A 15,633-nucleotide genomic window follows, 5' to 3' on the forward strand; every position below is an offset into this window, starting at 1 on the left:
TTTGGCTCAGTGGATAGAGCATTGGCCTGCGGACTGAAGGGTCCCGGGTTTGATTCTGGTCAAGGGCACATGCCTGGGTTGTGGACTCGATCCTCAGTAAGAGGCAACCAATCAATGATTCTCTATCATCATTGATGTTTCTATCTCTCTCCCTCTCTCTTTCTCTCTGAAATCAATAAAAAATATATTTCAAAACAAAACAATAGCCATGCACTGGTAAAAGGGAATTCCCAGACTTTCAAAGATTGGTACATATGAGGCCCAACACCTGGAAAACCTAAATGCCACCCTGGCTTTCTGGCTAGAATGGAACTTGTATAGGATAAGTAATCAAATGGAGCTGTGGCATAAATCATTTTTATATCCTGTGATTATTTTCGTAGTTCTTTACTGTATAAATAGGATAAATATTCCTAGCACCTGGGAGAACTTTCGCATGGGTTCTGGGGTCTATGAAGTAAGGGTCAAGTGGAAGGGCTTGAAGCGATCCCAACCCTGATCAAGATAGTACATCAAAGGCAACACACACCACGATACTGTGTTCCTGGGCGGTTGCCACCGTGACAACTTGAACGTGCAGGAGTGCTGGTCCCTCTCACACTCCCATTCAGCTCACCTTCCTGGTCTCTGCAAAAGCCAGGACAGTCAATCCAGGCCGTGGCAGACTAGCTTGTACAGACGAGCCCTCCAGTTAAAAACCATCAGGAAAGCGTGTCAAATAGTTTTTAAAATCTGCTTGAAAGGATCAGAGAACTAACATGGCAATGAAGACTTAAGAGACTAAGTTCTTAGACGGAAAGCGTGGAAGTGAGTCTCACAGTTGGCAAAGCTTTTCGCGTTGAGGCATTTACAGATTGGAAAGCTGTGATCTGGAGGTTGAGAAGCTGAGAGGAAAGCTGTGGCTGTGGGACTGTGGACAAAGCGAGTTTGGGGGCAGTCTCATGGGTACAGAGGAACAAAAATGGGAATTCGGGGATCCCAACTAGGAGGGGTTTCTGTAAATACTGCTAAGCTTCCCATCAGGACTCCTGAAGAGTTATACTCTAGGTTAAGAACCAAAATAGATCAGTCTTTCAAAGCAAACCCAGCTTTCCAGCGGCTGTATCTCAGATTACATTGAGATGATCTGTTCTTCCCCTAATTGCATGCCAGAAGTAAGTAAAGCATTTCTGGAGGAAGATAACATCGTGCTGCATAAAACAGTAAACGTGTAATTCCTTCTTGCATTCTTTCTGAGGTGGTTTTTCACCTTCCAGGAGTGCCATTTATCAAAGTCCTTTTAGTGAGAGCTTGTTGATAATGTTTTTAACTGAATTTTAAAAATGGGAAAAAGACATGAACAGACACCTCCCCAAAGAAGATATACAGATAGAAAATAAGCATATGAAAAGCTGCTCCACATCATATGTCATTATGGAACTGCAAATTAAAACAATGAGATATTGCACACCACACACCTACTAGAATGGCCAAAATCTAAAACACTGACAACACCAAGTGTTAGCAAGGAGGCAGAGCAACAGGAACTCTCATGCATTGCTGGTGAGAATGCCAAATGGTAGAGCCACTTTGGAAGACAGTTTAGTTTGTCAGTTTCTTAGAAAAATGAAACATACCCTTGACATTTCAGCAATCAATAAGCTGATAACTTATATGCACACAAAAACCTGCACATGGATGTTTGTAGCTCCTTTATTTATAATTGCCAAAACATGGAAACAGCCATGATGTCCTTCAGCAGGTGAGTGGACAAATAAGTTGTGATACATCCACAATAGAATATTATTCAGTGCCAGAAAGAAATGAGCTATCAAGCCATGAAAATGGAGGAATCTTCAATGCATGTTACTAAGTGAAGGAACCAATGTGAACAGGCTACATTCTGCATGATTCCAATGATATGATATTTGGAGAAGGCAAAACTAGGAAGATAGTAAAAACATTAGTGGTGTCCAGGGAGGAGAGGGGATGGAGGAATAAATAGGTGGAACACAGAGGGGTTTTAGGGCAGTGAAACTATTCTGTATGATACCATAATGGCAGAGACATGTCATTATATTTTCCAAAGCCCATAGAATGTACAACACTGGGAGTGAACCCTAATGTGATAATGATGTGTCAATGTAGGCCCCCGGATTACAACACATGTACCACCTTATTGCAGGGTGTTGATCATGAGGGAGGCTGTGTGTGTAGGGGCAGGAGGTATCTGGGAAATCTCTGTACTTTCTGCTCAGTTTTGCGTGAACCTAAAACTGCTCTAAAAATAAAGTCTATTTTTAAAATATATTTTATTGATTTCTTTTACAGACAGGAAGGGAGAGAGATAGAGAGAAACACTGATCAGCTGCCTCCTGCACACCCCCTACTGGGGATGTGCCCGCAACCAAGGTACATGCCCCTGACCTGAATTGAACCTGGGACCCTTCAGTCTGCAGGCTGACGCTCTATCCACTGAGCCAAACCAGTCAGGGCTGAAGTCTATTTTTTTAAAAATGCTTTTAGTTCATCTTTATTTTTGAAAGAAATGTTCGCTCTTCACAGACTGCTAAGTTAGACATTTCCACCCCTCAGCCTTGAGATAACATTCTGCTGTCACCAGTCTTCCGTGTTTTGCTGTTGAGACCTCAGCTCTCAGTCTTATTGTATTTCCTTTGTAGGCAATCTATCTCTTCTGGCTGCTCTTAAGATTATTTTCTATGGCCCACAGGGGAGTGAAGCTGCTGGGTCTAGGGTTGGGCACTTCCCAGGGTGCCACGGGGTGTACCTGCCCTGCCTCAGAGGTCCTGCAGGGCTACCTGGTGTGACTGTCCGGGCTGCACTATGTCAGAAACCCTGGGCCTCCTGAGCTGGTTTTCCACACCTGTGTCAGCACTTTTTCATTAAAAAAAATTTTTTTAAAAATTGATTTCAGAGAGGAAGGGAGAGGAAGAGAGAGATAGAAACATCAATGGAGAGAGAATCATTGATTGGCTGCCTCCTGCACATCCCCCACTGGGGATCAAGTCCGAAACCCGGGCGTGTGCCCTGACCAGGAATTGAACCGTGACCTCCTGGTCCATAGGTCGGCGCTCAACCACTGAGCCACACTGGCCTGGCAGCACTTTGTTTTCAGATGTACAACCTGCTCTTCCTAACTTCTGTGTGTTCCTAAAATAGAGAAGAAGGAGACATGTGACCCGTCTGCTCCTCATGCAGGTGGACGCCTGTGTCATCCCAAGTGCCTGAGGAAATGTTTCCTGTTAGTGTATATTATGGATGGAATTGTATTCTCCCCAAATTCATGTGTTGAAGCCCTAGCCCTCAGTACCTCAGAATGTTGCTGTATTTGGAAATAGGGCTTTTAGAGAGGTAAGTGACAATGTGGTCTCTAGGCTGGGCCCTAATCCAATCTGACTGGTGTCCTTATGAGAAGGGGAGATTAATCCATGTAGAGAGATTCCAGGGATGCGCACACACAGAGGGACGACCATGTGAGTACACAGGGACGAGGCAGCCATCTGTCAGCCAAGGAGAGAGGTGCAGGGGAAACCAACGCTGCCAGAACCGTGAGAAAATAAAGCTCTGTTGTTAAAGCCACCCAATCTGTGGGTTTGTCATGGCAGATGACCAAGTGAATACAGTGTGAACTGAACTTCAACACCGCTAGATTGTCAGCAAAGCAGAACTAGACTGGGCTGGGGGAAATTTGTCCTCGAAGGCCCTGCAGGTTTTGCGGTTTTACAATAGAGGTGAGGGATGGGGTCTTCCCGCGTGAAAGTGGCCAAGTCAGATGGCTCCATCTCAGTGTTTGTTCAGATTTCAGAGGCACCTGAGCCATTTCCTCCTGGTGCATGTTTGCCAGGGCTTGGCTGACCTGGTCTAGGAGCAAATCTTACATTGTAGTGAGAGGAAGGAAGGGAATGAGGCCATTTCCAGGCTTTGAGCATTGATTCCTCTGCCCGGAGGTAGCTAGTCCCATGGAATTTTTTGGCTTCTGTACTTGACTCTGGGGAAAATTGTTTGGAGGAAGATTGCTTCACAAGCACTTGCTCAGGTTGTCTGAGCATCATAAGACGGAAACATCCTGGATTGCAGAGCCAACATGCGAACAGCTGCTCTGAAGGGTTGCTCAGGACCACACCACAGTAGACTCTGTGTGACTAAGAAACAAACTTTAGTTGTGTCCCCCACCACTAGGATTCAGGGATGTCTGTTACTGCAGCATCACCTGGACTATTCAGACTGATACGTGTACAGAGATATATATGATGTGCCTGGAAACACTGCAATATAAAAACAAGAACGCCGATAGAGAAATGTTCAAAGTAATGCAGGACACTGAGAAGGGAGCAACTAATACTGCTAGGCTAGGCAGGGAAGGAATCAAGAAGGAAGCATTTGAGCTGGACTGTGAGAGCTCAGGGAGAGGAATGAATGAAAACATCTAGGGGACAACTCCATGTTCCCTGTGTGGGGAAAGACTGATGTTCTGAGTCAGTGTGGGCAAAGGCACACAGGTGTGAAAATTCTTGGGGCGTTACGGGAAGAACCTGTGGGTCGCGACCCCTTTGGCGGTCGAACGACCCTTTCACAGGGGTCGCCTAAGACCATCCTGCATATCAGATATTTACATGACGATTCATAACAGTAGCAACATTACAGTTATGGAGTAGCAACGAAAATAATGTTATGGTTGGGTCACAACACGAGGAACTGTATTTAAAGGGCCAGAAGGTTGAGAACCACTGCTCTAGAATGTCTCCCCAGTGAATGTTTTCTGCATAAAACATTTCTTCGTGGAACATATATATCTTTCAATACATTGCTTGTCTACCAGTATTTATATAGGGAAATATTATACGTATGTCCCCAAACTTGATGCATTTTTAACAAAGTGATGGGAGAGAACTCAGCAGAGAAAATTTGTAGGTTCACTCCAAATATAATTGGGAACATAGAAAAGTTCATAGAAGACAATTAGAAAGGCTCTGAGGGTCAACTAAGGGGACGTGTAGCATGTTATACAGACAAAGCAGCCACGTTGATGGATTAGTGATCAGAGAGTACTGCTTTAAATATTTTACATCCTTATTTTATCACAGTTTATGGAATAAATAAATAAATAAATAAATACCCCCCCCCCCAAATTTTACAACCTAATATGTTAGCATCCATGCAGGCCCTCCCTCCACACTCAGCCTGTTCTCACACAGTCTGCACTCACTTCAAGAATAAGACAAAGGCCAACGACAAATTGAACCGGAGTTGTCTATTTTTGTTTTATTGGAACATAGCTTGACATGAAATAAATAGTAACTTTCCAAATTCCTAACCATTTCATAAATAATATTAAGTTAACAGACATTTTACAGAATGTTGCATTAAATAAGATAAAAAGTATACATCCATTTTGTTTGGAGCGAACTGGAGGAAAATACTTCCCTGATTCCTGTATCTGGAATATACCTAGAATATTTTGCTTTGATGCTTTCTGCCTAGATGAGGTAGTGAAGCAGCAGTATGCCTGAAATGCTGCTACTTTGCCTCAGAAGCTTAATTAAACTGAAGAGGAAGGCCCTGCCCTTGATTGGCCCTCATTCTCGTGGCAATAAAACATCCTTTATCGCTACAACAAGCCAGTTGAGTCTCAACTTTCCATTGTCCACTCAGTGTTTATCACGCCAAGAAATACTTGCAGGTAGTCTAGGAACTTTTTTACTCTCAATCGCTCCCCTTCACACTTTTTCTGTGAAAAAGAACAGACAAGAGGTATTATAGGAACCTGTCAACACCTGTAAAAATAGGCACAGCCAGACAAACATGCTTAAGCTTCCACTAAACGTTTTTACTTACTTTTTCGCCATCTATGTAGTCTTTTATTGAAGACAAGTTCTGGAAGAGTTTTTCCACGGCATCCCCTTCTGCAGTTTGATTCCTCAATGTGTCTACCCCCTGAAAGACTTCTTCAATGCATAGTTGGTGCTAAATGAGGAAGATTTTAAAAACATAAGTAATCAAATCAGGATCTAAAACATTGGTCCACAAAGCTAGACTTTGTTTTGTGGTGTTTACACGAGTTTCCTTTTCCAAAGAGTTTTTCATTGTTCCTTTTCTAGGTGGAACCAATTTCATATTGGGATATAATTTCTAAAAGTAGGTGAGGTTTATTGAATTACTGAGGAGTTTTACAAATGATATAAAGTAAGTACTTAACCAAAAATACAATGTTTAAGAAGAATAATTATTGATCTCATATCAGAGCTTCCTTTCATAGTTCTAGTTGGTAATTTTGTTCTATTCAGATTAATGAAATCATATATTTTACATTTTAGTATGACCATGACATACTCCAAACGCATACAATTCTGTTACATGTCATGATCACTTTAAAACGTGGAAATGACTGTAAATATAGATCATTCATTGTATATTGTAATGTGCACTAAGATTCTAAAAGTATTACCCTAAGTTGCTAATACTTTCAAAAAGATATTAAAGTGAGGAAAGCAGTAGATTGTCAGAATTGAATGGAGATGAGGAGGCACCTCTTAACCTGAGCATATCTCCAAAGGGCCTTGTTTAATGGATTCTACTTGTTATAAAGTCATTCCTAATATTTATAAGTACACACATTCACATCACACACACAAAAACGAAATACAGAACATAAATAGTTCCAATGATAACTATGGTTTGATAGCCTAAAATATGCAATTCACTTATTCATGCTATCATAATTTAACTTACATTTGTATGTCCTGGAGTAGGAATCATCAGGTTCTGAAAAGGAAAGGAAATACATTCATTTGTAAAGCACTCTATACATTCACCACTTAATAAAATGATTGTGAAATGGTTACCAATCATCTATTGCTAACACTCATAATTTCATTAACAGATCTTTAAAAGTTAACCGCACCAAAGATTACCGATGCCTTTTAAAGACTGTAGGACACAAAAAGAAAATTACCCCTTCGCCTATCAGCAGAGTCCGATGAGTGGAGAGCAGGGTCAAGGTCTCTGCCACCAGTCTCTTCAAGGGACTTTCTAAGGCAATGGCACCAACGTCGGCAGCTCCGAGAACCAGGAAAGTCAAAAGCAGAAGCATTCTGATGGCTCTGAAATGTTCAGCGATTGCCTTTGGCAAAGAAAGTGCATTGTACAAGATTGTATCCCCAACCAATTTATTCTCTCTCTTTGAGGAAATGAATAATTTCCAACAATCAGATAGAGACTGTCTAATAATGGCATGTTGTGAAACCAATGTTTCCAATGCCTTGTGTCTTAAAAAAACAAGTTTACTTTTATCTTTTAATAAAAATCCCTGTTTTTCCCCCTTCAAAAACATTTTCTAGTATAAAAGAAAGTCTCTGGGTTGATACATCACTGCCCCACATTTGCATTTCTTAAACACTGATGATCGAATTTCCTCTGAAAAGATATACATAAAAAAGAGAAGTATGACGTAAACCAAGAAATCGAATTTTAGGCTAAAATACACAAATATTGGGAACTGTCTTTCCCCCTCCCCTGCCGAAGTCTACTGAATTCTATCACAGTTGTTGCTACATTGACTTGCCTTACACGGAATTGAAAATACGGGTGGGAAGATGGTGATTAGGGCAGAGATCATCAAAACGGAGCTGGCTCAAGTTGTGTTCACTGGGGTGCTGGTGAGGACCCTTTGTGTTGCCAGTGACCAAAAACCAAACCCAAACTGGTTGAAGCCAAGCAGGGAATTTATTAGCTCGTAGCACCAAATGGTCCAGTGTGGAGGCACCTTTATATTTTGCTGGCCTCAGTGGCTCCTCTTGGTTCCCTTCTCAGACAGCTCTCCCACTGTGGTCCCAAGACGATGTCAGAACTCCTGGATCTATGTGAATCCTGTTTTTGAGAAGCAGGAGAAAGCAAATTGTGCTTTTCAGATTGCTCAGTCAAAAGTTCTAGCATTCAGCCTCCTTGTGGCAAGGGAGCACATACATGTTCACCCTTGGACGGTGGCCAGGGGTATAGGATATACTGATTGTCTCTCTCTCTGGAACTGGAGGTGGGCTTCATCCCACCCAAATGGCACACCTAAGAAATTGGGGGTCCTGGGTAGTAGTAAGAGGGATGTGGATGCTGGGAAGTTAACCAGTAAGTATCCATCACAACCACATAATATACAGGCATGGCCTCTCCTTCACGTCCAACAAGGGTGGGGATGTCCTTTCGCACCCTGGGTGGGCCAGGTCTGATCAGAGGACTCAGCTGTTGTGTTCCTTAGGCTCAGACCTGTAATCCCCAGAAGGGAGCTTATGAGGCCTCCTACTCAACCACACGCGTCCTTCTTCCCAGGCCTGAGCACACATAATGGAGCTGTTAGCCACTTGCTTTCAATGGAGGTTTTCAGTAAGTGTCCCAGAGTGGGTCTGTGTTGGTGCCTGGAAGCCTGACTTTAGAACTATCTTGAGCATCTAGGGCAGATGGTACCAAATGCAAATGGCTATGTAGAACCCTTTTCCAAAGCTGGATAGAGTTCTGTAGGAGAAACAGAGGCAGCTGGGGGGGGGGGGGAGGAGTAGACATGCCTTTTACATGCATATAATCAGAGCTCTGCCCAGGTAGGTTAAAAGTGGTGTCGGACTTCGGGGGCAGCTTTCTGTAGCATGTCTCGTTTTGTTTGTGCGGAAGTTTGGGACTCTTGGCTAGACACGTCTGATTTGAACACTTGAAAGGCCTTGGGGCTATGGTAGCTGCAGCATGTATGACCTGTCTACAGGTGGCAGGTGCTACACAGCTCCAGCTGATTGATGCCATGTGACACCCGAGGCCTTATGTTGCCAGATCATCAACTTTTTCAAAAAAACCAGAAATCCTGATTATTATGTATCATCTCTTTATTTTTAAATGTTGGCAAGTCATATTTTCAAAAACCATAAAGTGTGTCATTTTGCAGCCTCTGACTTACAGAATAGTTGTGGATCCCTATTGGAGGGCTAGATGTTATTTTGTTAATCCTCACCCAAGGATATTTTTCCATTGATTTAAAAAAAAATATTTTTATTGATTTCAGAGAGGAAGGGAGAGGGAGAGAGAGAGAGAGAAACATCAATGATGAGAGAGGATCATTGACCACCTGCCTCCTGCATGCCCACACTGAGTATTAGGCCTGTAACTTAATCTCTTCAACTTGATCTCTTCATTCTCAAGGACCAGCCTATTGTAGGCACTCAATTAATGCTTGTTGAATAAATAATGTGCCCTGACTGGAGATTGAACCCTGACCTCTTGGTTCATAGGTCAACACTCAACCACTGAGCCATGCCAGTTGGGCTCCACTGATTTTTAGAGAGAGTGGCAGGGAGGGGGAGAGGCAATCAGGGCATGAATGGAAGGCAACCCATCGATGTTTCTCCCTCACATCAATATTTCTCTCTCTCTCTCCGCCCCCTCCCCATCAATAATCATATTCTTGGGTGAAGATTAAAAAGATAATATTGCAAAATATTGAAAAAAAAGTTAATAATTGTTTTTTACTATTATTATGAAAGAGACTTTGTATCCCATAAATGTCATAGACTTGAGACCTTTGCCTTCACCACTAGATTGTGAGCTCCTTAATAAGGATTTTATTTGATTGATCTCTTCATTGTCAAGGACCAGCCTATTGTAGGCACTCAATTAATGCTTGTTGAATAAATAACTGAATGAATAAGCAGGCACTTGGTTGTATTAGTTGAACAAAGTAATATGTATACTGTGGAAATTCAAGGAGTCTGAAGGTCTCCTAATGAAAAGATAGGGCAAAACTTTAAGGTTAAGCTAGAGACCAAGCCAATATGAACTACCATGGCATTAAAAAAAAAACCCACATTATTTTAGGAGAACAGAAAGAAATTAGCAACCAGTATGCAGAATTAAGAAATATGAGTAATTATATTATATCATTTAGAAAAAAGATGTTGAATAGTGTTGAAAAGGTACATTAGTAACATCCATCCTTTTGCCCTAAAACCTTCCAATTTGGCAACCTATTTTTAAAAATTGATACCTGTGGTTTTTACTAACTGTGCAGTCACTTAAGGTTAAATGACTTTTCTATGAACTGATTTTAATCAACCTACTGGGCATGATGCCACAAAATTTTCTTGGTGATTAAATGTAAAATGATAGTATCTCTTTCTTCTTTTTATTTTAATCTAACCCCCATCTTTTCAATCCTCAAGCATATGTTTAAAATAAATTTTTATTGAATAAATAACATTATAGGAAAATAACAGAACTTCTTCCTCTTGGCCTAGCAACTTTCAGTGTTTTTGATGACTTCTTCCAATCTTTACTAACATATAGATAGCTTTACAGAGTTGTAAACCAATGAATATATGCAATCTGTGTTTATCTTTTTTGCTTAATTCTTCACGTACCTATTTGTTTATTTTAAAGGTTACCTGCTATTAGATGAAACTGATGAATCATAATTTACTTCACCATTTGGGTTGTTTCCAGCATTCCACAATTTTATCATTTATAAAATACTGTATAATTTCTAAATATTTCCTTATGCTAAGGAACTTGTGTAATAATTTTTTAGCTTTTGTTACAGTTTACCAGATCACTGCTCTGAAAATATTCAATGCACAAAAAATAAATCTCTTATATATATATTTTTTAAATCTCTTATATTTTAACAGTGTTTTGCAACTTATAAAGTACTTTCTAAAAAGTCCATTGTATCATTTCTAAAATATATCCTTACGTTAAGGAAGTTGTGTGATAAATTTTTTAGCTTTTATTACATTTTATAAGATCACTCTTCTGAAAATATTCAATGCACAAAAAATAAATCTCATATTTTTACAGTGTTTTGCAACTTATAATGCACTTTCAAAAAATAACTTTGTTTAATCCTGATATCAGCACTGTGGGATAGTTTTCTTTCCCTGAAGTCTCTTTAGCAATAGTGTTTAATAGTTTTGCTAATGGAATGAGTGAAATGAACCCAGGAGGAAGGTATGATGCCAGAAGCGGTGATAATCAAAGAGACTGACAAATAAGTTGGTAAACCTAAATAAATAATGCTGGTTAAAAACAATTTATTTAGGGGGTTTCAAGGCAATGAGGAACAGACACTAAACAATGATCATGTAGGAGATAGAAAGAGTGATCAGAGTTGGTCTTGTATTGTTTGGAAGGATGCTAAAGATACTAACTTTAGATGTCAAAATAGGCATGTAAAGTTTTTAAGAGTAGCCGCTAAAATAACAGAAATTGAGTGTATAAGTCCCAAACCAGTGGACTAAACCATGGTAATAAAGGAAGCTTAATCAATCCAGAAACTAGGAAAGGAGAAAAAGTAAAGAAAAAGATATGAGAAATATATCCAAATTTATCAGAAACGATAGTAATTGAAAAATAGATTAAATTCACCTATTAAAAGGAAGATGCTATATAATTATATTAAAATCATTTCAGCTATTTTCAAGAGATACACTTCATGAAAAATGACATTAAAAGGTTGAAAATCATGCCAGGCTGGTGTGGCTCAGTGGTTGCGCATCAACCTATGAACCAGGAGGGACATATGTCCAGGTTTCGGGCTCAATCCCCCTGTGGGGTGTGCTAGAGGCAGCCGATCAATGATTCTTTCTCATCATTGATGTTTCTATCTCTCTCTCCCTCTTCCTTCCTCTCTGAAATCAATAAAAAAATATATTTTTTAAAAGGTTGAAAATCAAGGGATAAAAAATAGACTGATCAAATACTAATAAAAATAAAGCTGATACAGCAATACCAACACTAGGAAAATAATTTATATGAGAAAGTATTATAAGGATAAAGAGATTCACTAGCCGGTATAAGATAATATCTCATGGTAGTTTAATTTCCATTTCATTGAGTATGCTATAAGTGAAACCAAACATTTTTCAATAGTTTACTGAGAACTGGGAACCTGACTGATCTGCCTTTTTAGTTATTTTTATTTTAAGGAGTAATCATTTTTATTGCAAATCTTTTCCACCTTCCTCCTAGAGTTATCTTAGTTTTAGAGTTTCCTATTGTTACAAAGTTGAAAATTTTTGTAATGGAATTTACCTTCTCATATCCATTTTTTTCCCTTTAACTCATAACTTTTCTTCTGAAGTATTTTAAATGACAGAAAGCATGACACTATCATGAACACTTCCATATGTACCTCAAAAAATGATCGTTTTCTTACGTAGCAAAATATTATCACACCTAATATAATGAAATTAATAATTCTTTTTAGCATTTAATTTGCAGTCTACATTCAGAAAGTTTTCCCATGTATCCCCCAACTTCCCTTCACATCTCTATGTTCAAATCAGGATCAACTCCAGGACCACGTGCTGAATATGGGTAACATGCAACTCAAGTCTTTTCATTTGCAACAGTCCTTAAAAAACAAACAAACAACAAACAACAAAACCAGCCTTTTAAAATTTTCTTGTTTTAATGACAAAGAGAACCAGGGCTAGTGTTTTGCAGTACATCCAGGTTTACCTCTTTCATCCTTGTGTATTATTAGCTTAATCCTTAATTCCTGTGAACTAGAAGTTAAATTTAAAGGTGTGATTAAAGTTTAACCTTTGAAAAAAACTGCATAAGAGGTGATGTTGGATACTTCATATTAAGATTTCAGGAGGAACAATGTCTGGTTGCCCCAGTCATTGCTAATTTCTTGTGTTACTTTGAGTATAAAATTCTGTTTTAAAAGTGAGGGTTAAAAAAAAAAGGGGGGGGGGAGAGTAATTACATTTCTGGATTTTCTTTTATTGTTTTCAGAAATATCTAGCTCTTCATCAACCTAGAACTTAAGAGTGGTAAGTAAAATATAGATTTGCTTTTTTCTTCTTACTGGCATCCAAGTATTTGTCTTCAAGGATGGCGAGTGTCTGTCCCATGGGCCATATAAGGCCCTTGCAATCATTTGGTTTGGCCCTGCCAAGGCATTAGGGGTAAGTTAATTAAATGTTTGACCAAATATAGCAGGCTAATTCTTAATTTTATAATTTTGTATGGCCCTCAAATGATGTTATAAATATCCAAATGGCCATTGGCAGAAAAAAGGTTCCCCACTCCTGAAAATTGGTGGGGGGCGGTGGGAGGGGGTGGTCTTGGTGGTTACACATCTGTTTACATTTGTCAAAACTCGTGGAACTGTATGCTGGAAAGAGTAAATTTTACTGTAAGTTATGCTTCAGTAAACCTGATTTTTTTAAAGTGAGCTTTCATTATTTTAATACTGGGCAAGAGCATAAATCAGACTTCCTAGTTTCTTCACTGTTTATATGTTTTGAGTCCTACTATGAGAATTTCCTTTCAATCAACCACAGAAAATAGGTATGAAAATAATGAACTCACCAGTAAAGTTCACTTCGAATAGTCTTCGGAGGTGCTAAACTTTCATTACTTTAGCGTCTCCTAGTAATTTTTAGGTAGTGAGTGAAAAGAAAACATTAAAAAGTAAAAACTTTTTTTAAATAAAAAAGGCTTTAATCTAGTGTCATTGTTTTACCATATTTGGTAATAAGGCATTACTGTATTCATAAGGCATTATTGTATAATTTCAATCTGTTTTGTTCCATTGGTAATTTAAGATATGTACTGTAATAACTGACCCTTTCATGTTTTCACACTTGGTACTTGAAGACACTATTTACTGGTCTTCCCCACTTGCATCTTTGATGTATTTTTTAGTTAATGTATTAAGTTCTGTAAGTGATTGTCTTGGGACTATGTGATTAGAGTGTTTCCTATGCTTTTCTAGCTCAGTAGTCCAAAGTACTTACTTTGATTTTAATATCTTCCATTACTGCTTTTGTAATTTTGTCTATACATCCTTGCATATATCCCTCAAATTGGTTTCCAAAAAGCAATATTCTCATTTTTAAATTTATTGATTTTTAGAGAGAGAGGAAGGCAAAGAGAGAAATATCAACTTGTTGTTCCACTTATTTATGCATTCATTGGTTGCTTTTTTTTTTTTTTAAAGAGAATTTGCGGGAAGTTTTAATTCATTACCTTTTTAAAAATATATATATTTTATTGATCTTTTACAGAGAGGCAGGGAGAGGGATAGAGTTAGAAACATCGATCAGCCGCCTCCTGCACACTCCCTACTGGGGATGTGCCCGCAACCAAGGTACATGCCCTTGACCGGGATCGAACCTGGGACCCTTGAGTCCGAAGGCTGACACTCTATTCACTGAGCCAAACCGGTTAGGGCATCATTGGTTGCTTCTTGTATGTGTGTGCCCTGACCAGAGATGGAACCTGCAACCTTAGCATACAGGGACAATATTCTAATCAACTGAGCTACCAGGCCAGGGCCACAATTTTCTTATTTTTGAGAAAGGTAATTTCTCTTTCCCTTATTTTACTTTAAATTTCTTGAAACATAAAAGTTGTACATACTTCATGTATACAATGTGATGACTCTGGAGGTAAGTCTACTCCGTCAGTGCCACTAGTGCGCCTATCACCTTCAAGTTCCCTCCCACCTTCTCTATTATTTTTTTGGTAGGAACACGTAAGATCTACCGTTAGCAAAATTGTAATTATACAATATAGTACTCTTAACTGTAAGCACTATGGTATATAGATCTCTTACTACTCATCTTGCATAACCGAAACTTCCTTTTTTGAAAGGTGTCTATTCCTATCTTGTGTTAATACTTATGACTGGATTTCCTTCACATCATATGCCAGAGCGTTTGACTTTTAGTCTTAAACGCCTCTTTACACTCTTACAAATTACTGAGGACCCCAAAGAGCTTCAACATTTTATTTTTATTAAAATAGTCGGTATACAGTATTATATTGGTTTGAGGTATACAACACAGTGATTCGACATTTATATACCCTGTGACCGCCACTCGAAATCTAGTAACATTCCACTGGTCACTATTGCCATGGCGTCACCACACGTCATGTGATCACGGGAAAAAACTACCTTAGTGAGCAAATGAGAGTAGAAAAGGTAAATAACAGCTACTTTTGGAAAAATAGTGTCTTTTTTTGTGAGAGAGAATTATTGATGAGAGAGAATTATTGATCAGCTGCCTCCTCCAGACCCCCACTGGGGATCAAGCCCGCAACCCCTGCATGTGCCCTTGACCGGAACCCAACCAATGCCCTATCCAGCGGTTCTCAACCTGTGGGTCGCGACCCCTTTGGCGATCCAACGACCCTTTCACAGGGGTCGCCTAAGACCATCCTGCATATCAGATATTTACATTATGACTCACAACAGTAACAACATTACAGTTATGAAGTAGCAACGAAAATAATTTTATGGTTGGGTCACAACATGAGGAACTGTATTTAAAGGGCCAGCAGGTTGCGAACCACTGCCACTGAACCAAACCAGTGAGGGCTAGGAAAATAGTTTTGACGTTAGCAAACATCGCACTTTCCTCCATTCCCGGGATCCCACTTTGAGAACCGTGGTGGTTCACTGCAAGTCTTCGTCTCCCCTTAGAGTTAGTGTCTCTCCATTCGCCCAGGACCGCCAGCAGGGATCAGGGACCAGGAACCGCCGCCACCGGAAACACGCAGCATCCAGCCCTCTAGGCCCGCGGGGCTCCCAGAAGCCGGCGCTGCGCACGCACGCAGGGCGGGCCCCGCGTTCCCAGCGTGCCCCGGGCC

General features: G+C 39.8%; 1 protein-coding gene across 5 annotated transcripts; it reads right to left on the minus strand.

Moving 5' to 3' along the window:
* Nucleotides 1–5,236: 5,236 nt before the first annotated feature.
* IL5 (interleukin 5) lies at nucleotides 5,237–15,602 on the minus strand. 5 transcript variants are annotated; one of them, XM_059698351.1, is made up of 5 exons: nucleotides 13,348–15,602; nucleotides 6,953–7,120; nucleotides 6,730–6,762; nucleotides 5,836–5,964; nucleotides 5,237–5,728 (listed from the first exon to the last, which is right to left on the minus strand). In XM_059698351.1, exons 2-5 carry the CDS (start codon nucleotides 7,088–7,090, stop codon nucleotides 5,630–5,632), a joined length of 399 nt encoding a protein of 132 aa, XP_059554334.1. In that variant the 5' UTR covers nucleotides 7,091–7,120; nucleotides 13,348–15,602; the 3' UTR covers nucleotides 5,237–5,629. The 5 variants fall into 5 exon arrangements, with proteins under 5 accessions (XP_059554334.1, XP_059554332.1, XP_059554333.1 ...); XM_059698349.1 differs by having other exon boundaries at nucleotides 6,953–7,866; XM_059698350.1 differs by lacking the exon at nucleotides 13,348–15,602 and adding an exon at nucleotides 7,763–8,319.
* Nucleotides 15,603–15,633: the final 31 nt, after the last annotated feature.

Source organism: Myotis daubentonii, chromosome 5 (assembly GCF_963259705.1).
Source record: "Myotis daubentonii chromosome 5, mMyoDau2.1, whole genome shotgun sequence".
Lineage (NCBI taxonomy): Eukaryota > Metazoa > Chordata > Mammalia > Chiroptera > Vespertilionidae > Myotis > Myotis daubentonii.

What these genes read in the sequence shown, in the direction of transcription:
- IL5 (XM_059698349.1), bottom strand. Translation starts at nt 7,330, where the DNA reads ATGTTTTTGAAGGGGGAAAAACAGGGATTTTTATTAAAAGATAAAAGT. An exon ending in CTCTGCTGATAGGCGAAGGG is followed by an intron (nt 6,763 to 6,952) that starts GTAATTTTCTTT and finishes TTTCCTTTTCAG; the next exon opens with AACCTGATGATTCCTACTCC. An exon ending in ACTACATAGATGGCGAAAAA is followed by an intron (nt 5,729 to 5,835) that starts GTAAGTAAAAAC and finishes TCTTTTTCACAG; the next exon opens with AAAAAGTGTGAAGGGGAGCG.